The sequence below is a fragment of the Neovison vison genome, chromosome 2 (assembly GCF_020171115.1).
Source record: "Neovison vison isolate M4711 chromosome 2, ASM_NN_V1, whole genome shotgun sequence".
Classification (NCBI taxonomy): Eukaryota; Metazoa; Chordata; class Mammalia; order Carnivora; family Mustelidae; genus Neogale; species Neogale vison.
In genome coordinates, this window is record NC_058092.1 from 23,179,180 (window position 1) to 23,203,197 (window position 24,018).

Here is a 24,018-nt window from a genome sequence, read left to right on the forward strand (position 1 = left end):
GCTTCCAACCGAGGGGCAGAGAGGCCAGCCGCATGGGAGTTCAACCAGGAGGGTGGGTGGAGTCCTGCCAAAGGGAGACAGCTCTAGGCTGTACGGATTCACTAAACGGTGGAAGCGCCTTCCAAAAGCCTCCTAGATGAGGGGCTGTGTCCAGAGCCTGGCCTTTAATGGTGGCCAACCTCTCACATCCCAGCAGACTTCCAGGTAGGGCCAGATCTGATTAAAGCTTGAGTTTGCACAGGACTGGTTGCTTCATACCGCCCATACTTTTTTTTTTTTTTTAATGACAGATTTTGTTTTTTAAGATTTTATTTATTTATTTGACATACAGAGATCACAAGTAGGCAGAGAGGCAGGCAGAGACAGAGGAGGAAGCAGGCTCCCTGCTGAGCCGAGAGCCCAACTCTCCATCCCAGGGCCCTGGGATCATGACCTGAGCCGAAGGCAGAGGCTTTAACCCACTGGGCCACCCAGGTGCCCCACTCCCCATACTTTTATTCGAGAGAGAGAGAGAGAGAGAGAGAGAGAGAGAGAGCATGGAGGGGGAGGGGCAGAGAGAGAGGGAGCAGACTCCCTGCTGAGCAGGGAGCCCAATGTGAGACTCCATCCCAAGACCCCAGGATCATGACCCAAGTTGAAGGCAGATGTCCAACTGATTGAGCCATCCAGGCGCCCCCCACTTCACCCCGTTATAGCTATGTGGTCCGAGGCCATCGGGGGTTCCACTGTCTGAATTCCCACAGCGAGGACCGAGGCCTTGGGACCCAGGCAGAACTGTCCAGCGGTGAAATGAATGGGCACGTGGGGGGCTGAGGAGAAAAGACACGTCCACCCATGACTTGGTCCTGAGACATTGGATATTTCCTCTCTCCCCAGCAGACTATACATGTTCTGAGGGCAGCGGGCCGGGTCTGTCCTGATAACATCTTGTCCCCCAGTTCCAAGTGCAGGGCCTGGCACAGAGGAGGCCTCAAGAAACTTTAGTGAGGGAGAAGGGAAGGAATGGGTTGGAGTGGCACCCCAGAACTGCCCAGACCTGGGTGGGTATCACGATTTGAGAGGAGTCACTTTCTACAGGACATCTGTGGACCATGGAGTGGTTTCCCTTGGAGGAGGGAAGCTCACAGCCATGACACTGTAACCCTGGGGCCACGCCATGGCCAGAGGGCAGAACCAGAGAAAAGCAACACTGGTGAGGTGAGTTTGGGCTAAAAACAAAAGACTTCTCAACAGGGAAAGTGACCCACTAGTCCCTGGGATATAGCAAACCACCTGTCACAGAGGTCTGAAGGCAGGGCCAGGCACATGGCCCTCCCAGCTCTACAAACCTGTAAGCACAGCGGTCAGTCTGTGGCTCCAGGTCAGGGAACTAACTTGTCCTCTGCTGACGTTCTGCTCCGTTCTGGCTCTGTGCCGTGCTCTTCCTCACGTAAGCCTTACCCCATTCCATTTAGGGGATGGCCATTGTTATCACCGCTTCGCAGGTGAGACAGTTGAGGCTCAGAGAGCTCATAAGCAGCTTCTCCTGCATCAGAGGTAGGAAATGTCACTTGAGCTTAAAGCCGGGCCTACCGACCCCAGAGCCACCCAGGCTTGGTCCGTCCGATTCCTTGGTCCTTGAGACCAAGGTTCCAAGATTGTTTCTTTGTGGCCTGAAACCAGTTCTTCCCCTGGGGGTGAACCACAGGCCCCCAGCACCACCACAGCGTGGCCCCCACCCAACCACAGCCCCCATCTGGCCTTACCACAGTCAGCTCTGTGGTTTCCAGAACACTCTCAACCAACAGCAGCTTTGACCATAATGGTTCCCGTGAGGAGTTGCCGGGCAATCTCCCTTGCTTAGTTCTCAATTCCCCCTGAAGGTGAAGGTAGCTCGGCCTGGGTAGGGGGCGGGGAAGGCACAGGCTGTCCCCCACCCCCAACAAAGCATCCATATTCATCGCACACTGACGACACTGCATCATTTCAGCTTAATTTTATTTCCTCTTATAAATGGGCACAGCACAGGAAGTGTTAAAAAACAAAAAAAACAAAAACAAAAAAACACAAACAAACAAACAAACAAAAAAAAACCCAGAAACAAAAAACCCCAAACAGCTCCTTCACAAGGCTGGGCCAGGTAAGCACCCACGGTGGGTCAGGCACCTGGGTCTCTTTTTCCAGTCTTTTCCCTCCACTTCTCCTTAGAGATTTGGCCATGAACTCAGGACAGTTATGGTTAATAAACAGGTTATGGAGGAGAGAAAGGGCGGGGAAGGCCTGGGGGAAGGAAGGACAAACTCCCACCGGGTCCTCGGGGGGGTTTCTGTACAGGAGAAAGGGCGCACAGGAGGGACACTGTCTTCAGGGGGCTCTCTGGAGCCACACTGCCTACGAAATATATTTACATGTATTTGCCACGCCGGGGTCGGGTGCACTGAGCTGCCAAGCAGGCGCCTGGTGGAGGCCGTAACCATCGGCCCTGAGCTGGCAACCCCAGGGCCCGGTCTTGGCGTCTCTGTAAATCTGTACAGTTTGTGGGCTTCTATTTACAGGCAGGAGGCCTGAGGAAGCAAGTCCAGGCTGCTGGCTGTCAGGAGAAACTCAGGAGAGCCGAGGAGGAGGTGGCCACTCCTGCCCCACCTGAGAGGCCCAGCTGGGTCTGTACCCCATGCCCCGGGGTCCAAGCCTGGAGGCCTGGACAGATGGCTTGGCCGACCCTTGCGGGGGGGTCTGGCCTGAGCACCCCACGCCACTGTCCGCCGGTCTGTCTCATCCAGCCCTGGTTATCACGCAGCCGCCTGCAGGGCTCAAGGGGACAAACCTTCCAGGAGACACCCCCCCCCCACTCTGGCCTCCTAGGGAAGGGAAGCAGAGCCTGGGAGAGCCCAAACCCCACTTCTGGAGGCCCCAGGGGCTCTCCCTGGCAGCTGAGGCCCAGGCTCAAGCCACACCAGCTCCCTCCCCTTGGGAATTTGCCCCGCTTCCAGGAGATGCCAGAGCTCCCGCAGGACTCCCTCTCCCAACCACACCAGACATGTCCCCCTTGCACCCAGGCTGGGGAGAGCCCCGGCTCCCACATTGCACCGAGGAGAGCTCCAGCTCCTCCTCTGAACCGACCTCTCTCTTGGCCAGCCCTGCCCAAGCTGGGCCGGCTGGAGTGCATTTGGACCAGTCAGAATGTATTCAGTTTCATGAGGATAATGCCTGGGCCTTTGTCGTGGGTCCAGAGCTTCACGAACAAGGCCCTCAGCCCCTTCTCTCGAGTGCAAGGGACTGAGAGAAGAGGCCAGTGCTAGGAGGCAAAGCCCTAAGTTAGAAGCCAGCCCGAAAGTGAGGCCTGCTGGAGCCCGGCGAGACCCACGCAGGCCACTCTGAGCCCATTCCAGTCAGACCAAGCCCAGATCACCCATCCTTGCCCGGCCCTACCCGATTATGGGCCCCAGCCCGCGCCAGGGTCTCCAACCCTGGGCCCACCATCCCTGGGTTCGTGACCTCTCTCCTCCATGCTCCCTGGCTTCTCAGCCTTGGCCTGCCCAGGCCTCGTCACCAGAGCTGCCGGCCCCAAGACAGTAGCCGCCCACCCGGGAGCAGGGTAGAGGGAGCCCGGGGTGTTGGTCTCGCCCTCCCCTCAGCCCTCCTGCTCTGGGGACAACAGAGGCCAGGTCACCTCACCTTCACAAATCATGGGCCCAGGGTGCCTCCCCTCACTCCTGCCGCCTTCAAAGGCTGGCTTCCTCACAAGCTTCCAGGCCCTACCCAGGGTGACACTGGCTCTAAAAGACAGAGCCCTGACCTGGAAGTAGGATGGTAGCAAAAGACGGGGAGAAGTTCCCTGGAAGCTCTCCCTTACCACCTCAGGCACCCCTCATCCTCCCCCTGCATAAATCTGCTGCCAGGGAGTCGTGAAAAGGGAACAGAAATAAAAGCTGGGTTCCTGACTTTAATCCGGGCTGAAGGTGTTGGGGGGAGGTGAGCGCCAGCCAACCCCAACTCAGATCCCACCCCGTGGCCTGGTGAGCCCCCCAAAGGAGATGTGTGGCCCCACATTTAAAATATCTACAGAGGCAGCCCCCCACCCCCATAAGGGTAACAAAGAAGGGGGAGGCAGGCTGAGGCCTGCAGCACCCCGGCCTGGGGCTGTGAGTCTGGATGGACTGTTCCCTGCTGGTACGGCTCGTGCAACCACACCCAGGAGAACCAGCAGGTGGTCTGGCCAATGAGGGGGTCAGTGTGCACGGGGAGGGCCCCAGGGAGGGACCACGGTGGGACTGGAGAGGCCGATGGGTGGGGGAGAGGGTGCAGGAGGCCCCGGGCAGCAGGGCCCACCCTCGCAGGCACTTTGGGGACTTGTGTCCTGGGAGGCAGAGTCAGCCCCTAGCTCAGAGCAGAAGGGGGACATGAGGAGACCAGGAGCCAGGCCACACGCCCCTCCCTGCCCAGGGCTTGTGGTCCTAGGAGACCCCAGCCCCCTCCCCAGCCTGGGGCCACATTCCAAGAACCAGCCTGCCCTTCTTAGCAAGGCTCCTGGTGAGCAGGGGTGCTGGCCCTGGACTAACCCCCTGGCGAGTGATAGCGGGAAGGGGAGCGAGCTTCCCAGGTGTGCAGGGCCCCGGGGGGCTTGTGGCCACATACCCACCGTGCCACCCTTTATTCCAGGGTGCGAGCTTGGGGCTGTGTGGGGCGAGCCTGGGCATCCACATGGGGTTGTGTCTGACGGGTCAGGGTCGCGGGCAATGTGGTTGGCGTTGGTGTCGTGGTGAAGGACTGAGTGTGACAGGGCAACTCAGGGGACCCAATATGGGCTGACTGCTCCAGCTTGCCTCCACCATCTCCAGGGAACCTGAAAGCTGGAGACAACACGCGTGGTGCCACAGTGTATGTTGGGGAGAGGGGCAGGCCGCACGGTCACCATCAGGTGATGGCATCTGGTGACTCCCATCGTCATAAGCCCTGGGGGACTGTGAGAGACACGGGAAAATCAGCGTCTTTGGAAGAACGTGCGTGTCTGTGACAGGTCTGCACCGGGCAGCAGGATCGAGTAGGCTTCTGTCACTGCGTGCTTGTGTGTGACATGATGTGACCGTGCAGGAGATGGTGTCTGGGTGGAGCCCACTGGCAAGAGGGCAGTCTGAGCAGCCCCGCCTGTCCTTGCCAGGGGCCCCCAGGGTGCTCTCAGGAAGTCAGTTCCTCGGGGGCAGATGGGGACGAAGGGGAGGCCTGTGGTATGGGCGTATAGGGCAGGGGTGAGGGGAGAAGGACCCCACAGCCCCAGAGAGGCTAGGACAGAACAGGCTGGTGGCAACAGGTACCCTCTCTCCCTGGCAGAGAGGAGCCCTGGTACAGTGGCAAGAGGCTGCCGCTTCTTAGTGATTTTAAGGGCTGATCTGGCTCAGTGCTCGTCCTGGAAACCCGCCTGAGCGCCTGTCAGGCTCCAGAAGGAGACGTGGGCCAGCCCCGTGGGGCCGGGGTGGGGCTCGAGCCTCTGTCAAGCCCTGCCCCTCCTGCCGGCAGCCAATCTGCAGCCTCCTTCCTCCTGTCCGTCTGACACGAGGTCCCGCTGCAGGCCGATGGGGAAGGAGGAAACGAGAGATGAGCTCGTAAGGGCACAGTCAGGGTCGATGGCGCTGACCCCTGCCCCTCGGGCGAGGTCTCTGTGAGGCTGGCAGTCTGGGCAGACCTCAGGAGGGCGGGCAGAGATGAACTGAGGCCGGGTTCCCTTCCAGGCCCAGTCCTGGGGCAGGGCTGGTGGGGCCGGGCCGGGGGCTAGGCAGAGGGGCGCTGCTGAGCTGCGGGAGGCACTGTGGCTCCGCTAGGCGTAGAACTCCTCCTGCTTGTCAGGCTTCTGGTACGTGACGCTCGCCTGCTTGGGCTCCTCCAAGGTGTAGCTTCCCTCGTCCTTCTTTTTCATGCGGTAGATGAGTAAGGTGACCAGGAAGGCAGCGAACAGGGCGCCCACCACCCCACCTACAATCACAGCTGTGGAGGAAGAAGGCAGAGGTCAAGGGCTGAAGACAGGGCAGGTGGAGCTTTGGGCCTGGGGAGGAGGGCCCAGAGCCTTGAATCTGAGGCTGGGGGCCGGGCCTCACAGCCGCTTGCTCAGGCCTGGCTCCCTTCCAGGCGCCTGCCTGCGCACTCAAAACCCCACACATGCTCCAAGAGAGTGTGACACGCCACCAGTCATGGACGAGCCCACATTTTATAGACGTTAAGAGAGCAAAAAACTGCGGCAGCTGAACTATGATACATCCCAACTATGGAAGGGCCCAGAGCTTACTTTAAAAAAAAAGTAAATAAAAAGTTAACTTAGGAGCAGATGTGCAGTGAGAACCAGTGAAGAGCAGAATGACACTCCCCCCTCCATTCTACGGATGAGGACAAGGGAGGCTGGAGAGCTGGAACACCCGCACAGGGCCACGCAGCTCCTGAGCGGGGAGCAGAGTCTGGAACACGAGTCCAGAGACTGTAGACACAGCCAAGGCAGGTCCTTGGGGCATCAAGGCTGGGGGCAGGTCAAGCCAAAGGATAGAGTCAGAGATCAGGGTTCAAGGGCCAAGGCCCAGCAGGGTCAACCAGCACGGCCCAGGGAAGCAAGCACCAAGGTCAGACCCTGGGACAGGGGAAGGTCAAAGGACGACCTAGCGGGTGGGTCTGGGGGCTGAGTCCCCACCTTTCCCTCCCTAGGAAACAGGGCTCCTAGAAACCCACACCCAGACCTCTTCTTGGGTTCCTAGAGGTCAAACTGAGGCTGGACCAGCTGCCTCACTCTGGGCTCTTCCCGGGCCCCAAGCCTCACCTACGAGCACCTCCTTCCGCTCCAGGATGCTTCTCTGGGGCAGCTGAGCCGCCGAGCTGCCTGAGTCGATGGCGTTGTCCAGGAGGCCGGGGCCTGGGCGTGCACCCTTGGGCAGCGCCCCAGGTGGAGCTGATGGCTTGGCGGCGGCCCCGCCCACGGCCACCACCTCATTGGCTGTGTCTGGCTGTGTGGTTTCCTCCTCTGGCAGCTCAAAGTCCCCGCTGGGCCCCCCACTCACAGGCACCTCAGGCTCATCCCGGATCGTGGTCAGGACGGACTCCGGAGTTGGGGTCTGTGGGGAGCGTGGCATGAGCCCGGGAGCTGGGCCTCCCCGCACCCACCCTCCCCGCAGCCCACCCTCCTCCCTGACACCGACCCCCCTATCCTCAGTGGGCCTCCCCGCACCTCTTGCCCTGGGGCAGCCCACCCTCCTCCCCCACAGACGACCCCCCCATCCCCAGTGGGCCTGACATTTATGAAGCACTTGCCACGTGCCAGGCACGGTGCTAAAACACGATACAGGCATTTGGCCCTCACGACATCCCCCAAAGGAGATATTATTGCCCCTAATTTACAGAGCTGAAAAAAGGCTCGGAGAAGCAAAGTGACTTGCCAAGGACACACAGCTAGGAAGCAGTGGAAACAGAACAAAAATCCCGCTGTCTCCAGCTCCCTTGGCTGTGTCTGTGACCACCACACTACCCTGCCTCTCTCCCCAAGCCACATCCTGTCCCCAGCCCTCTGTCCCATCTCCCTCTCGCCGCCATAGTGATCATCCTTGGGGGACTGTGTCAAACTGCTATCTGGGGGCTGCTCAAAGCAGCCTGGGCCACCGCCCGTGTACCCAGGGCAGAGGGAGTACCTCGGCCTAGGGGTGGAGGGGTCAGCACAAGAGCACCCCTGCAGGGCACCATGCCCCCTGGAGGTGTGTCCGGGAGAACAGCCCAGGGACTCCCACTGTGTGGAAGCGGGACCAGGGCTCAGATGTCCCCCGGGTGAGTGAGGAGAGCTGGGCCTGGTGTCCTGCTTTCTCTACCCTTCCCACCTGGCTGAAACCATGGGACACCAGGCTGCCCCGGGAGTTGAGGGGTGCTGAGGGCAAGGCTCGCATCCAGCTGGGGCTGGCCTGGACCTGCCAGCAGCTCAGCCCCCTAAAGGCCCTCTTCCGCTTGACAAAGGGCTTCTGTACCTGGGTTGGAGCTGCTACCTCCCCTCCCCTCCCCTCCCTGCCCCACCCTGCCCTACATGCCCCTGGTGCCCAGTAGGGACCCGGCGACTCCTCCCAATTCCTTGATCCTATGCATCCCCACCTCCCTGACATCTTCACCCTCTTCCCCTGAACCCTTCATCCCCCACCCCTAACTGTTCCCCACCAACACACGCATGCACCCCAGCCTACTGCAGGTCTCAGATCCCGACCTGGCAGTGACCCACTAAGCCGCCTCTGTCACGGGAGAAGAGGCAGTGCCGCCCCGAGGGACAGGTGCGGGTGCGGGCTGAGGGCTGGCAGGGGGCCCCCGGGCAATAGGCTGCACACGTGGACTACAGGTTCTCCTCTCCCGCAATCTCCCTCTCAGTCACCCTCAGACTAACAACGACAGCGACAGTGGTGACAATGACAGTAGGGAAACTTCTGGTGGGTTTACTACTGCCAGGCACTGTTCCAGGCACTGGGCAACTCCCACCATGCTACTGTTCGCATCCTACTGTTTCCTCCTCCTGGCAGATGAGGGAACAGGGAACAGATGTACGAGAGGACTGGTGACTTCCTGAGGTCATGGGGCTCCCAAGGGCAGTGGGAGAACCCCACGCAGCAATGCTCACCTCCTGAGTCCGCGCTCTTCACCAGAACCCGCAGGCCCCTGGCCCTCCCCGCCGCCGCCACGCTTCACCCACTCCTTTCCCCATCCATGTCTGGTCCCAGTATCCTGGTCTCCTTTCCATCCCCGGCCCCTTGACCTCTGTCCCCATCCCGGGACTCACTCTCAGCCTCAGCCCTCTGGCCCCATGCCTCTCTCCCCCTCTCCATCCCCAAACCCTCCCCCCAGGCCCTGACCCTCCCTCCTCTCCCCACCTGCTCACCTGAGCCACTTCCGTGGGTCCAGGGGCAGTGGTCCCCAGGGGCAAGGTGCTCTTCTCGGGGATGTCAGGCTCCTGGGTGGTAGCTGGCCTGGGAAGGGCCCTTGGCCTGGAGGTAGCTGTGCTGACCATCCTAGGTGTCGGGGCCTCTGTGTCCAAGACAGCCACCGTGGTGGGAGGTGCAGGTGCCGCTGGAGTGGTGGCCCGGGCCGTGACTGCCGTGGTCAATGGAAGAGGCAGAAGCCTCCGCACACCGGTGGTCCTTATGACGGAGGTGGTGGCCGTGGAAGGGGGGGCCGCGGGGAGGCTGGGGGCGGCAGTGGCCACCGTGGCAGGCACCGTGGCCACAGTTAGGGCCCCCGCAGTCGTAGCAGCTGTGGTAGCCATGGGAGTGGAGATGGTCGTGGCTCTCTGGCTGCGTTCTTCTTCTGGTACCTCGGTCACCACGGGGGGGCTAGTGGCTGGCTCCGGGGTGGGGTGCCCAGAAGGGAGCTCTTCCAACGGGGTACCCACAGGCTGGATGTCCACGGTGGGCAGCACTGCAGGCGTGGTCGACACCGCCATGGCCACGTCTGGGCTGAACCGCATGGCTGTCTCAATGCCCGACTCCTGCTCAAAGTCTGAGGGGGCAGGGGAGAGGAGAGAGCTAGGGAGCTGGGTGCTCACGAGGGGTTTGAGGGTCCCAGGTAAGCAATGGCCATCAAATTGGTGGGGTGGGGTGGGGGGGACTCCCAACCCTCACTTTGCTTAATTTTCCCAGGACAAGATGAGGGAAAGAGGGAAGGCACAGCCTGGCCAAAGGTTACGAGTTGGCTGGTGGCTATTCTCTAAGTCCTCTCTGCCTGGACAAAATTTCTTCTGGGGGGGCACCTCTTCCAGGAAGCCTTTTCTGATTATTCCCAAACCACCCAGCCTGGACCTTCTGGCAGGCTGAACCCAGACCAATGGCTACTAAATCCCTACAGGGTGTTTAGCCCTTGCTAAAGACTGGGGGCGAGCAGGGAGTGGCATTCTGGGAAAAGCCAGACCTGGGTACCCCTACCATGAGCATGGTGGGGTGGGCACAGCCACAGCTCCCCCAGAGGCTCAGGCCACAGGGAGACAGCAAAGAGGAGAAGGAGCCCCTCCTGCAGGGGAATCCCAGGGCAACCTGGCTGTCTCTGAGCCAGGACCCATGAAGGGGCCCGGGAGGAAATGAGGAGAAACGGACAAAAGAAGGGGTGCCTGACCAGACAGAGACAGGAGGGGTAGAGAGTGGCCGGAGAGATTCAGGAGAGACATGACCCAGCCGAGGTGGATTTTACCAAGATTAACTTGCAAGAGGCTTAAGCGGAGTAAGCAAAAGCAGGGAGACCTGAGGCAGGGGACCACGGGGACCACGGGAGACCGGGGCCATGGCTCGCAGACTTCCTACATCCCAGCGGGCAGTCCTGTCCCCTCCCTGGGCCCAATCTCAGCACGGACTCCTTTTTTTTTAAATTTTTTTTAAATAATCTCTACACCCAGTGTGAGGCTCAAACTCCCAACCCCAGATCAAGAGGCACAGGTATCACCACCGAGCCAGCCGGGAACCCCGAGCACACAGCCCTTTTCACCACCATTTCCTGAGCTCCTCTTCTGTTCCAGGCCCTGACATCTTATGCTGAAGCCTTCCAGAGGCTCTGGGAAGAAGGCATATTTAGTCTCATCATTCCCAGGTGAGAACACAGGGCCCCAGTGAGGGGGAGAGGCTGCAGGAGGTACGGCCACTGGGTGGCAAAGCCGGGATTCAAACTCAGGTCCTCCCTCACTTCGCACCACTCTGTTGGCCTTCCCCAGGGCCAGGCCACAGAACCGGACTCCCAGGCACAGTGGAAACTTTCCGTCGCACCTTGAAACTGCCCTGGGCCCCCGGTGATTGGATGGGAGAGGCACCTGACCCAAGCGGAGTCAGCCCAGTGATCTCGCTGAGGATAGGCCCCTGCAACCCAGATGAGGCTACTACGTCCCTGCAAGAGGTCAGGACAGTACTGTTCCCTGGGTCACTGAGGAGCATCATGACCCCAGACAGGGGTGGGAAGTCTGCAGAGTCACAAGCCGGGCTTGCAGAATGCAAGCAGAACAGTGGGGAGTGGGCAGTCCTGAGCTCTGCGGTCTCAAGGCCCTGGTTCCAGCCCCAGGAGGACGTTCTGCCCTTCCGGGGCCTGGGGTCCAGGAGCTTCCCCTGCCTGACCTCCCCTTTCCCCCACCCCACATGGAAGCGGAGGGCATTGCCCACACATGGGGAAGAGGTGGGGGTGGTACTTACAACCCGAGCCCGACCCTGAGTAGAGGTCATCCAGCTCATCATCGGGGAAGGAGTCGTCATCCCCAGAGCCCTCGAGGTCCACGGGCCTCTCGAAGTTCTCGCTGCGCCAGCGCTGAGCCTAGGGAGGGCAGGGACAGGCAGAGAGCTCAGTACCTGAGGCCAGCAGCCTGGGTGGGCCCAGAGGGACAAGAGACGCGCTCAGGGGCCAAGTGACAATGAGGGACAGCATTGGGCGTGGCCACTCCATGGGCAAACAGAGCCAGGAGGGCCTGATTATCACTTCCCACCCCCGCCCCGGGGGGCCAGGGTAGCAGCCCCATCTTCCTGCCAGTTGGCCACCACTGGGGACCAGGCCACTCCCCCGTGCCCTGATCAGAACTGCAGGGGTGGCAGAGCTGGGCTGAGAGCCAGAGGCTGGCTGTGAGTCCGGCTCCAGCACTCACCGCGTGGGTAACCCGGGGAGAGTTATTTGGTCTCTCCCTGCCTCAGTTTACTCATTACACATAAGCAAACAGTGCCCACCTTCTTGGGATGCTGTGAGCACGCAGCGGGCTAACGTGGGTGTGAGCACGCAGAGTGGGCTAACGTGGGTGTGAGCACGCAGCGGGCTAACGCGGGTGTGAGCACAAAGAGTGGGCTAACACGGGTGTGAGCACGCAGAGTGAGCTAACGTGGGTGTAAGCACACAGCGGGCTAACGTGGGTGTGAGCACACAGCGGGCTAATGTGGGTGTGAGCACGCAGCGGGCTAACGTGGGTGTGAGCACACACTGGGCTAACGTGGGTGTGAGCACACACTGGGCTAACGTGGGTGTGAGTACACAGTGGACTAACGTGGGTGTGAGCACGCAGTGGGCTAATGTGGGTGTGAGCACGCAAAGTGAGCTAACGTGAGTGTGAGCACGCAGCGGGCTAACGTGGGTGTGGGCACGCAGCGGGCTAATGCGGGTGTGAGCACACAGCGGGCTAACTTGGGTGTGAGCATGCAGAATGGGCTAACGTGGGTTTGAGCACACTGAGTGGGCCAACACAGGTGTGAGCACGCAGAGTGAGCTAATGTGGGTGTGAGCACACAGTGGGCTAACGTGGGTGTGAGCACACAGCGGGCTAACGCAGGTGTGAGCACACAGTGGGCTAACGTGGGTGTGAGCACGCAGTGGGCTAACGTGTGTTTGAGCACGCAGAGTGGGCTAACACAGGTGTGAGCACGCAGAGTGAGCTAACGTGGGTGTGAGCACGCAGCAGGCTAACATGGTTGTGAGCACACAGTGGGCTAACGTGGGTGTGAGCACACAGTGAGCTAACGTGGGTGTGAGCACACAGTGAGCTAACGTGGGTGTGAGCACGCAGAGTGGGCTAACACAGGTGTGAGCACGCAGCGGGCTAACACAGGCGCAGTGTCGAGCACCTGTCGCACAGAGTAGCCTGACTCTCGGTGTGGCCGCTGTCATCAGAGCCACCCTCAAAGTGCCTGTCACAGATAGCCCACCCAAGACTCCTCAAGAGCAGAGACGGGCCGCCATTCCACGGACGAGGGAGCTGAGGCCCACACGGCCGCCCCCAGTCACCAGATAGCACAGTGAGGTTCAGACCCTGCTGGGGACCCGAAGTTTGAGACCCCACAATCCCAAAGGCAGTGCAATTAGTCCCATCACACAGACATGGGGTTTGGGGAGATTTGGGGCTTTGAGAGGGAAGTACCTTGGGTAAGGGTGGCTGAGGCAGGGGTGGGGAGAGAGGGGAGTGCCGGCTCTAGCCCTGGCCCTGGCCCTTCCCCAAAACAAGAAGTTGGCGCACCTTTCCACAAAGGATCTCAATGCCTGTGTTAGCTCAGGGCCCCAAGGCCACTTCCACTTCCACAGGGTCAGAAGGGGTAAGAGGGATTTCTCGAAGGGTCCAGCTCACCTGGCCTAAGACTCCTCCTGGTGTCAGAACCTGAGGAGGCCCGGAGCTGGGGCCGTCCCTCCCCACTGCAACCCTGCACAGTGTGAGAGCCAGCGCAAGGGCAAGCAAAGCAGGAGGGCACCCCCAGACCCCCAGGGGCAGGCCCCACCTTCTGCCATAGCTTTGACCCTGATTCCAGGCTGGGCCCAGGCAGTCCCTACCCCCAGGGAGATCACCCAAGCAAAGGGAGACGGACGCCTGGGGCCCAGATCTGGAGGATCGGCACTTCCAACCACAACAACCCAACAGAGAGAAGGCGTCTCCAGCAGAAGGAAGGGAGTGAGCACAGGCTCCGAGGTGAGGAGGTACAGCCTGGGATCCCAGGACTGGCCCTGCCTGCCCTCCAGCCTCATCCAAGGTCCCTCTGCACCCTGCACCCCTCCACTTGCTGGACTCCAGCCCGCCGGCAGCTTATGGTTCTTGGAATACGCCTGATCTCTCTTGTCACTCGTGCTGTTCCTTCCACCCAGAACACGTTTCCTCCCCAGCCCCTCACCCTCCGGCGTCCGGTCAGCTAACCTCTACACCCTTATCACTTCTGCCGAGAAGCCCCCCAGTCTGATCTTTCAGAGTCCCCTGGGCTTCTGAATTCACACTTAGCACTACTGCTTGCCTGTGCCCTCACTCGGCGGCAGCCCACCCCACCAACGGACAGCGGCAGGACCTTGCCCAGCACACAGTAGGTATTCAGGAAGTGTCTGTTAAGGGACAGCTGGGCTGGAAGACAGGACTAATGGCTGGGGCAGGGTGGAGGAGGAGGGGCTGGAGCTGCAGCAGGGGAAGCCCCATCCCATCATGGGAGGCTCTGGCAGACCCACGGACAGCTTCCTCCTGGAAATAGGTTACTTTTCATCCTGACCGCAGGTCAGATGACTACAAGCGCTGATCTGAGGAAGAGTCCAGGCAGCTACACCATCTGCCTGATGCGGGGAGCCACGAGAGGGGTGCGAGCCGGAAGGGGACCGGGTCAGCGCTGCATGCGGAGCTCGGCCTCTCACAACCCCACCCACCTGACGGGCCCCCTTCTGGGGATCGCATGCAGCTAGGGCGAGGCCCCCAAACCTGGCTTCCTGCCTCAGCCCTGACCATCTGCTCCACAGCCCGACCCAGGCCCGCCAGGGCAGGAGGCCAAGGCAGCGAGCCAGGAGATCCCCCCATCCCTCCACCCACCCCTGTTACCACACACACACACACACACACACACACACACACACACACACACGCCAAGTAATGAATTAATCAGTATTTACTTGCTACCAGTGAGTCATGGAGTGGAACAATTAGTGTAATTGCTCCCGTGACTAATTGCTGGGTCTTTCTCGGTTTTAGACATTCCAGGAGCTCAGAGCGGCTCTCACCCGACTTGCCCCAGCCCCCATCTCTGCCCCCAATGCCCGGAAGAGCGAATCCCAGGACCCCAGAGAAAGGAGACGGAAGGCTCCCTGCAACTGCCAGCCTCTTCACGCCAGACCAGCCACGCTGGAGTCCCTTGGAGAGGTTCTGCGCAATTCTTAGGCAAGCAGCCAGGAGCCAGAGGTGTGCGATTCCTGCTCAGGGCCACACAGCAGGATGGGGACTGAGCAGGGGCCGGTGATCTAGACTCCCACTTGTGGATGGAGCCGGCTTCCCAGTCCTTCCCTCCTTCCAGAAAGGCCAGGGAGTAGCTGAGAGACCTCTAGCTTGGAGGAGGGGTTCTAAGAGGTCTGAGGTCGCTGAGGACCCCCACACGGGAGGAAATGTGAGCGCCAAAATAGGAAGTCCACATGATTCCTCGGTGACCAATGCCTCACAACAGCCCGTGATAACTCCCAGAAGGGCCTGCACAAATCCAAAGATGCCCCCCAGAGCCACAGACTCTTGAAATGACACACCCAGAGACAGAAAATGCACAGAGACACACCCTGACACACACGCACCCAGAGGCAGCCGCGGAGAGGCATTTCGTGTTGGCGTGCCTTTGGGTACAAACAGGTGCAGGCACGGGGTGTGGGGGGCAGGGGGCAGGCACTGGTGGGCCCACAGGGTGCCGCTCTGAGGCTCAGAGACAAGCATGGAGCCTCCTGTGAAGCCACCAGCCTCCACTCAGGTACCTCTCACCTAGATACTATTCATCCCTAGCTCAGTAGCCATCCACATGACAACCGTTACCATGGCGACCAGCTCCTCCATGCTAAGGACCAGGAGCTCCAGCTCCCCACAGAGATGTGGTGGGGGCAGGAGAGGAAAGATCATGGAAGAACAGAGAGGATGCGGGGCGTGGGGGGGCAGGGGCGCGGAGATGCAGGACAGAGGGAAGCCAGGGGTCAGAGGGGCGCGTGGAGGGGGGAAGACGGGGTGGGAGCAGCGCAGGGAGGACTGGGTGAGGGAGAGAAAGCAGAGAAGGCGAGAGTGGGAGGCAGAGGGAAAGAACTCTCTCACATCTTAATTTAGCCTCACGCTCATCAGGCAAAGCTGGGGAAGGGGCCACCTCAGTGATTTTCCAGACCTGCATCCAAGAGAACCTCCTTTCTGAATAATAAGCGGCCCCCAGATGAGACGGAAGGAGGGACGGCCAACAGCCCAGTCACCCCTGAAGGCTTAACACAGGGGGACACCTGTGGGGGTCAGGGGTGGGGCCCAGGATGCCATCTTGCCCAGCCCTCCCCCCAAAGCCAGCTGAGTGCCAGTCTGACCCCTCCCTGGGCCAGCTGGGGTGCAGGGGCTCAGTGGGGACCCCCCCAGGAATGCTGCAGGGGTGCGGGTGGCTGCAGCTCCCGCAGGATCAGGAGGAACGAGAGGAGAGGAGAAATGGCGGCAGGGCAGGGCGCCTGGGTGGCTCAGTGGGTTAAGCCGCTGCCTTCGGCTCAGGTCATGATCTCAGGGTCCTGGGATCAAGTCAGGCATCGGGCTCTCTGCTCAGCAGGGAGCCTGCTTCCTCCTCTCTCTCTCTCTCTGCCTGCCTCTCTGCCTACTTGTGATCTCTCTCTGTCAAATAAATAAATAAAATCTTTAAACAAAAAAAAAAAAAGAAAAAGAAATGGCGGCAGGGCACTGAGCTTGGGAGGCAGCAGGGAAAGCCTAAGAAGTCACAAAGTGCCAGAGGAGGATGGGGACAACAGCCTTCGACCCCTAAACGACCTCTCCATTTGCATAATTCCATGCATAATTAGCATAATTATCCAAGCACTGACTCCGAAGGCCCCAGGACCCCCAAGGCCCCAGGAACCCATGGCCTGACCCTGCCCCTCACTGCACCCCACATCCACAGGCCTCACAGCCCCCGCTGCAGCCAGCAAGCAATCCAGGCTGCCTCCTCTGCTGTGCCCCACAGACACACGCAGCTGCACACACGGGGCCGGCACACACACGATCATGAGCCACGTTCACCGACCCCCTCCGCTCACAGACAACCCGGCCCACACGAGCTCCAGCAACATGGAACCACAGAGCGGCTCCCCATCACCGTGGGGATGCCAAGCCATCCCCATGTCCAAGTCTGTTCCCTGAATCACACATCCCTGCACACGTTCCCCACGGCAGGCACGCAGACCTCACGGGCTGTAACCAAGCTCTGCTCTTGCACACGTGTGGCACACCCACCCGGCACACCCACCCCACCGCCGGCCGTGCAGAAGGCCGGCGCAGAAACCATGACTCTTCTGCTTCCCACCCCGAGGCTCCAGGAGCAGCAGTGGGGGAAGGTCTGGACTCCCCAACCCACTGCCCGGCCTCTGCCTGCGCCCCCCAGCCCCACTCCCTCCCTGTGTGGTCACAGTTTGGAACTCACGCCCCCGCCCAACTGTTCACACACACCCATGTCTGGGCACTGTCCACACGCCCCAATGCACAGCAAACACACCGTGTGCTCCCCGAGCTGCCCCAGCCACATACCCCAAAGAGGACCCACTGCACCCTTGTATATCCTGCTGCCGATGCCTTACCAGCAGGCCCCTGATAACTGCACCCCTCGGTCTCCTCCACACACACACGTGTGCCACGCGTGCTTTCCCTGTGGGTACAAACAAGTACACACAACACTGGGGTGAAACACGACCCCCTTCCCAGAGCTGCCACACCCCTGCCATTCTTCATCACTGTCCCTTCACCACCACCCAACTTGGCCCCCAGCTTTACCCCAAAGAGGCACCACACACTCCCACCGCGATCAGAGGGCCTCCCCGTCCACGACTCACCCCCACCCACCCCCTCCAGAGTCTCAGAGCAGCCAGGCGGGGTGAGGGACCCAAATCAGCTGGACTTCTGGGATGTCTGCTCATATCCGCAGTCTGCAGCCACTCACTCCGAGGGCAGGACGCAGGACACGCATTCAGGGAGAAAGCCAGGGAGCCTCCCTCTGCACCCCTCCCCTCCACGTCACCCCCCATCCCGGACCAGAGAAGTCTGGGGTTGCTTCTGCCCAGCACCTATCACCTGCCCTCACCCATCACGAGCCTTCTCTGAAAAACAGGACAGCACAGAGGTTAAGCCAGAATGCATCAGCTCCTCCCTTCCTACTCGGGGGACAACAGGCAAGCCTCTGAACCTCTCACCTCAGCTTTCTCATCTGTAAAATGGGGGTGCTGACAATAGTGTGTCGCTTTCCTACAGTTGCTGTGAGCATCAAATAGGATCATCCGGGTAACGGGCTGAGCACAGGACCCATGGTGCAGTGCCGAATAAATCAACACAGCGCAATTATCGTTAATTCTTTGCTAATCTTTCTATTGTCCTTTCTGAAGATTTTGTCTCCTTTGTCCCTTACCATCCTCACCCTGGAAGACAGAATCAGGATGATTACACCCATGCCACAGACGAGGCTGCTAATGCCCAGAGAGGTTAAGAGGCATTGCCAAGGCCACACAGCAGGGGAGAGTGCAGACAGAAAAAGAGAGGTTGGATGAGCTGGGAGAAAGGGCGGGTTACAGACACAGACGCACAAATTAGGTCAGCTGGCAGGGGGCCCGGAGCCCAGCACCCCTGTGCACTGCTAATCATGCTGCATAAGCTAAGAATAAAACCAGGAATAATTAATTCTACCCAAGCTTCCTTCCCTGCGTGAGCCAGACTCAGGCGCCGCTCTCTTGGTGACTGGGGGCAATGTGCGCGGCGATTGAGAGCCCAGCTCTAGATTCACACACTCTTGGGTTCAAGTTCAGCTCGGCTTACTTGCTGGGTGACTCTGGGCAAGTTACTTAACCTCTCTGAGCCTCTCTTTGGTTAAACAGGGACACTAATTACAGAGGTGGAGTACCATGCTCATTTGTCAGCCTTATCCTGGCACATTCCACTCCTCAGTCCTCACCTCCAGGCTAAACCAGGCCTGAGTGCTCACTGGGTTCCACTCTTCTTTCCTACAGATGTGAAAACTGAGGCTCAGAGGGGAGACTTGCATCACCCTAGGACTAGAGAGGTGGGTGGCGGGGAATGAGCCTGCCAGGTGGCACTCAGGGAAGTGAAGGGATTTGTCCAGGGACAGTAATTATTAGCTCAGGGAGGCAGGGTGGTCTCGGCAGCGCCCTCGGGATCCCCACAGGCTCCATCCCCACCAGTCCCTGTCCCCAAAAGGCCCTGAGTCCTGTGAGAACTCGGTGCCCCTCACGCTCACCAGCTCCAACCCGGAGACCCAGAGTGTCACCGCAGGAATGTGGGCCAGGCCAGGCTCTGGGCAGCGGGACAGCCAAGAGGGCAACACAATGGAGAGCCAGGATGGGGAAGGGGGGACGTCTCAGTCCCCAGCCCCCACCCGTTCACAGCTGCCCTGGCTGGGAACCCAGCACCCACCACATTCACTGGCTGCTGGAAGGGTGAGGGGCACGAAGGCGGCATCTGCTGGGGGAGGGGGCACAGGGCCTCAGTGCTGGACAGGAGCAGTGAGGAGGGGCAGAGAAGGCCCACACTGAACCTGACAGCAAGGCCCAGAGGCACACACTGTTGCAGACACACCTTCCCTTCTTCCAGACACCCAGCTCCAGTCTCCCACGAGGGCAGCTCAGAGGGCAGGAAACACCCCCGTGGGCCCATCCCGGCTCAGCCAAGTGCTGGGCATCCTGGCAGCCGAGCCTTCCCCACCCCACAGCCGAACTCCACAATCAGTTAGTTCCTCGCCTAGTCCACTACCATCCCCTGCTCCCGCCATCTCCCGGGACCCCCCTTGCCCCGGGGCAGCACTACCCCTGTCCACACCCACCCTGGGCTCCACGGGGAGCAAGCCGGTCCCCACTCGCACCCACAGCCTGGAGACCAGCCGGCTTCCGCGAGCCAGACGAGCCCCCTTCTCCCTTCTCCTCCTGCCTCCTTTGCAAGACCAACAGTGGAGCCTGGTGCTCTAAGGGCCTTTCTGATTCTGACACTGGGCAGCCAGGCATCCGGTCCTGGGGTTGAAGGGATCCAGGGCAATGTTTGAAAAAAAAATAAATAAATAAAATTGGAAATAGCACCATTGCCAACAAGACGACTATTTCGGTAAGTTGAGGCGAAACCACGGCATGGAATATTACACGGCTGTCAATAATGGTGTTTCCACAAACCCATGCTCTCTTCTATCCACTCATTAAAAGGCAGGACTGGATAATGAAGCCTTTCATTTTCTACTTGATTCAAAGACTGTCTCAGACCCATGGAGAGGCTCGCACTGCCCTCGGGAGGCCCCGAGCCTGCACTGCTGAGATCCAGTGCACGGGTCCGTCTCTCAGAGCTGGGTGACCTGGGGCAGGTCCTTAGCTCTCCCAGACTGTTTCCTTGGTAAACAAAGAAAATCCCCACCTCGCAGAGACATCCCCCCCCCCCCGCGCCATTAACCAACTGCTCAGTAAACGCTGGCTATCATGCCATTGCCATCGTTAAGTTAAGAAAATAGGTTACAAAAAAGAAATATGGAACATGACCCTGCTTCAAGGAACTCCCCACCAAAGCGAACCTCTTCACACCGAATCCTACTAAAGCTTTCCAGAGACTTCTCTGGGTGGCGGGATATGACAGTTTTTCATTTTTTTCTCAGGACCTGCCTCTGTTTTCCAAGTTTTCTGTGATAAACTCAGAGTACTTTTTCTTAAGATGCATTTATTGGGGGGCTGGAGACAGAGGGAGAGACTCTCAAGCAGACCCCCCCCCACCAAGCACGGAGCCCCACGCGGGCCTCCATCCCACAACCCTGAGCCAAAACCAAGAGCCGGACGCTCCACCAACTGAGCCGACCAGTCGCCCCCAGAGCACTTTTAGGATTAGAAGTAGCATGTTCTTTCTGTACCCCCATTCCTGCCATTCTCCGGTCTGTGAAACTCCTGGGCCCCTTCATTCTGCAGAGAGCCTACTGGGAAGTTTGTCCCGGAGGAAGCTCACGGGCAGACAGAGGGACACGCAGAACAGACTGGAACCACCCAAGAGCCTGAGGGGAGCTGGCAGGCCCTGCACAGCCCGCCTCGCCACACACGGGATGGCTTGGCAGGGCCCAGCTTCCTCCCCAGGCACGGAAAGGTCTGGTGGCCTGCCCGGCCAGACACCTCTCCCACCCGCCGCCTTCTCCCGCCAGCCCATGTCACTCCTGCCAGTCCCCGTTGGGGGAGCACGGAACAGCTGCCCACCACGTGGCCTCCGCCGAGACCCCCTCCTCAGCCCAGGGGTGGGACGCTCCCGTCACCACCCTGTCAACCCCAGCCACCTGCCTCCGAGCCTCACCCTCTTGGCCATCCTGCCTCACACGGCTCATTTATTCCTGTCCCCAAGCTGGTGCCTCGGAGCAGGACCACCCACTGAGGCCCCATTTCTAGACTCAGCGGCCTGCTCCCCCAGCGGCCCACCCTCCCCTCCGGCTCTCCCACAGTTAACCCCTCTCGGTGCTGGGGACGGTAGGGCACTCTCAGGCCTGCCCCATGCTGTCCCCGCCTCTGAGGGGAGCCCTCTTGCCCGCCTCCACCTTGGTCAGCACCTACTTGATCGAGAAGCAGGACTCAGGAAGCTCCCACTGTGTGGCAGGCACTAATCTGGGCACTTAGGGCCCCACAATCAGCAGGACAAGTCCATCCTCATGAGCTCAGTCAGCTCAAAATGTGCCTTCTCGGCGAGGCCTGCCCACACCAACCGCCTGATGGTCCACCTTAGGAAGGCCCTTTTGGGGACAACCTCCACCGTCTTGTCATTTACCAGGGAAGTGGGGCCACCAACCATGCTCCCACTTGAATGGGCCCCCCTTCTACCAAACCTCGCTGAACCTACTCGGCCTCCCTGGGATGCAGACGCTCCTGTCCCCATTCGCAGTGAGAACGGGGCTATTGTGCCACCAGAAGGGGACTCGAACCCTGGCCCCACTGACACCCGAGATCCTGTCCTTGGGGAATTCCTGCGCCCCCAAGACTGCAGGCAGCGATCCCAGCTGGGATGTGACAGTCCAGTGGGGGTTTTTTCTGAGGAGGCCCGGGGCCATTGCATCCCTTCTCCTGGACAAGAGTCCGTTAGCACGGAGGGAGCACTCGCTATGTGCCGGGTCCTCTCTAGGCACCTTGCCTCAGTCCTCAGAGACATCCTCCCAGGGAGGGATCATCCTCCCCAACTCACAGACGGACACATCAGAGTTCAGAGAGGCAAACAAGTGGCTCAAAGTCACACAGCGGTGGGGCCAGATTTGAACCCGAGATTAGCTGCACCCCAAGACCGTGGTGCACTCCTACTCCCAGACCTGGCTAGCCTGCCCCACCGGGAAGTTCCCCAGGAGTGGGAACATCCCCACCCTCACCCCCCACAGTATCCTCTACAGACACTGACAGACAGACAGATTGGCTGAACGTCCGGGAATGAGTAGAAATGAAGGACACGTCCTCCCCTGACAGATGGCCCAGCTCAGGTGCACAGCCCCAACCACCACCCCATGACTCACCAGCAGCTGCCTGGGGCCTGAGGCCCTGGCAGCCATCGAGCTGAGGGCCTGCCCGCTCCTGGGGCCCACAGGCCTCCGAACAACCCGGCGTGGGCTCAGACGGTCCAGTCCTGCGCTTCTCGGGGCCTCAGTGTGCTCTCCTACGAAATGGGGATCATGACTCCCCACAAGCTGAGACACCCGCCGTGATGTGCTGAGCCGGGACTGGGTGGTTAGGAGGTGCTAGGCTGTGACACGTGTCCCAACTCAAAGCTCAGCTCCTCAGAGAGGGACCCCCACTACCAAATCCACCCAAATGACCTCCCGCCACACCCAGTCGCTCTGCCGACACCAGGGTTGTCTCCTAGCTCACCAGGGCCCGCAAAATTTGCTTATTGACTTTCTCGTCTAACATCTGTTTCCCCCTGCAACAGTGGGGACAGTGACTGGGTCCACCAAGGCCACTCCTATGTTCCCAAGACCCAGAATATTTCTGGGACACGGTCAGCCTCCGTATTTGTTCAGTGAACACTGGGAATGGGCTCACCCTCCACAGCCCCAAGGCACCCCCTTCCTGCCTCCAGTCACTGTGTGAACCTGCGGGAGGCCCTGGCCTCTGGCCTCAGTCTCCCTGTGTATAAAACCAAGGGCTCCGACAAAGCTTCTCTCTGGTCCTTCCAAAACCCAACCAGGAGGACGCCAGCGCAGCTGAGAGGAGGGATGAGAACCTGAGGCTGAGCCCAGCATATTTTTTTCATAAAATAACTCTGCAAATTATATGCAAAAATCTGCAGATTAGCAGGCTCCCAGGGGAGCCTACAATTCCAGCCACTTGACAAGCAGGCCCGGGCTAGGGGGAAGGAGCATTTCCTGAGCACCTGCTGAACGCCAGGCTCCTTCCAAGGAGTCAGGTGAGACGACCCTCCTTTGGCCATAGACAGGCCAGGTGACTTGCTAGAGGTCACACAGACAGGCCAGGTGACTTGCTAGAGGTCACAGAGAACGCAGGTGGAGAGTCAGGATAGAGCTGGGGGGTGGCCGGACAGGAGGAAGTGGGGCCTGGCAGTGCAGAGGGGGTTAGGGAGGGCACAGAGAGGACCCAGGGCCCTGTGTCTCGTTCTCATGCTCTTGGGACCAGAAAGAAGTCCAGCTGAAGGGGCAGAGTGATCCTCAGCCTGATCTTGGGGGCCCCCCCAAAGCCAGGTGATCCCCAGCCCTCCTCCAGGAAGCCAAACAGACCCTGGAATCAGCCTGGGGCAGACCCAGCCCTTCCAGTTGTCCTGCAAAGCCTCTGACATCCCCAAGGCTTCTCAGGCACGTGCCAGCACACCCCCTGAGGACCCACAACGCACACCCCCCCAAGTGTCCCCATCTGTGTGTGTCCAAGCCCAGCCTCCTTGAGGAACCAGGCTGTGGTCTCCCCACCATCCCATTCGCTGTTATTTATAACCCAGCAGGAGCTCACATGTGGCGGAGGCGACTCCCCACCCCCAGCCCGGAGCTACCCCACCGACTTCGGAGCTGCTCCACGGCAAGGGTGGAATGAGCCGGACTCGGGGAGGGAGCCGCGGGGGCCCACCAGCACCACTGCTGCCATGGAGAAGTGAGGCACAGGGCAAGGAATCACACCAAAACACTGGGGGAGGAGTGGGCAGAGCCCCCTCAGGGCGACACTTGCCTCCAGCCCGAGATGACACTTGTGAGACACTGGGGGTTTGATCGGGAAAGGGAGGGGACTCTCACCCCCTCTTCTGAGTCCTGGCAGATAGGCAGGGCCTGGCGAGGAGCAGGGGCTCTGAAGCGAGACTGCTTGGGTCCAGATCCCAGTCCTGGCCCTGGGTGAGTACATCCACCTCTCTGAGGCTGTTTCCTCCCTACAAAATGGGCATAATAACAGAACCACACTCCAAGGGCTGAGAGGATGAAATGAGATTATCCAAACGGGTCCTTGCCCCAAAGCCCGGCTACTTCTCAGCTTGTCGAATGCAGATGCTCCACAAATACTTGCAGGAGGGAGGGATGCAGAAACGAAGGCACGCAGAGCCCCAAGAGAACAGGCGTGGGTGAGGAGACGGGGCAGTCAGAGCCTCGCGAGGTGGCCATGGCA

At 60.0% G+C, this 24,018-nt stretch overlaps 1 protein-coding gene across 1 annotated transcript in view; it reads right to left on the bottom strand.

The window, feature by feature from the left end:
* Positions 1–1,960: 1,960 nt before the first annotated feature.
* SDC3 (syndecan 3) overlaps positions 1,961–24,018 on the bottom strand; it is a 38,513-nt gene continuing 16,455 nt past the window's right edge. The window contains exons 2-5 of the mRNA XM_044237629.1: positions 11,142–11,259; positions 8,858–9,474; positions 6,776–7,067; positions 1,961–5,958 (exon numbers count right to left, since the gene is read on the bottom strand). Coding sequence (XP_044093564.1) covers positions 5,792–5,958; positions 6,776–7,067; positions 8,858–9,442 — 1,044 coding nt within the window. The 5' untranslated portion in view covers positions 9,443–9,474; positions 11,142–11,259 and the 3' untranslated portion in view covers positions 1,961–5,791. The remainder of the gene's footprint in view (positions 5,959–6,775; positions 7,068–8,857; positions 9,475–11,141; positions 11,260–24,018) is intronic.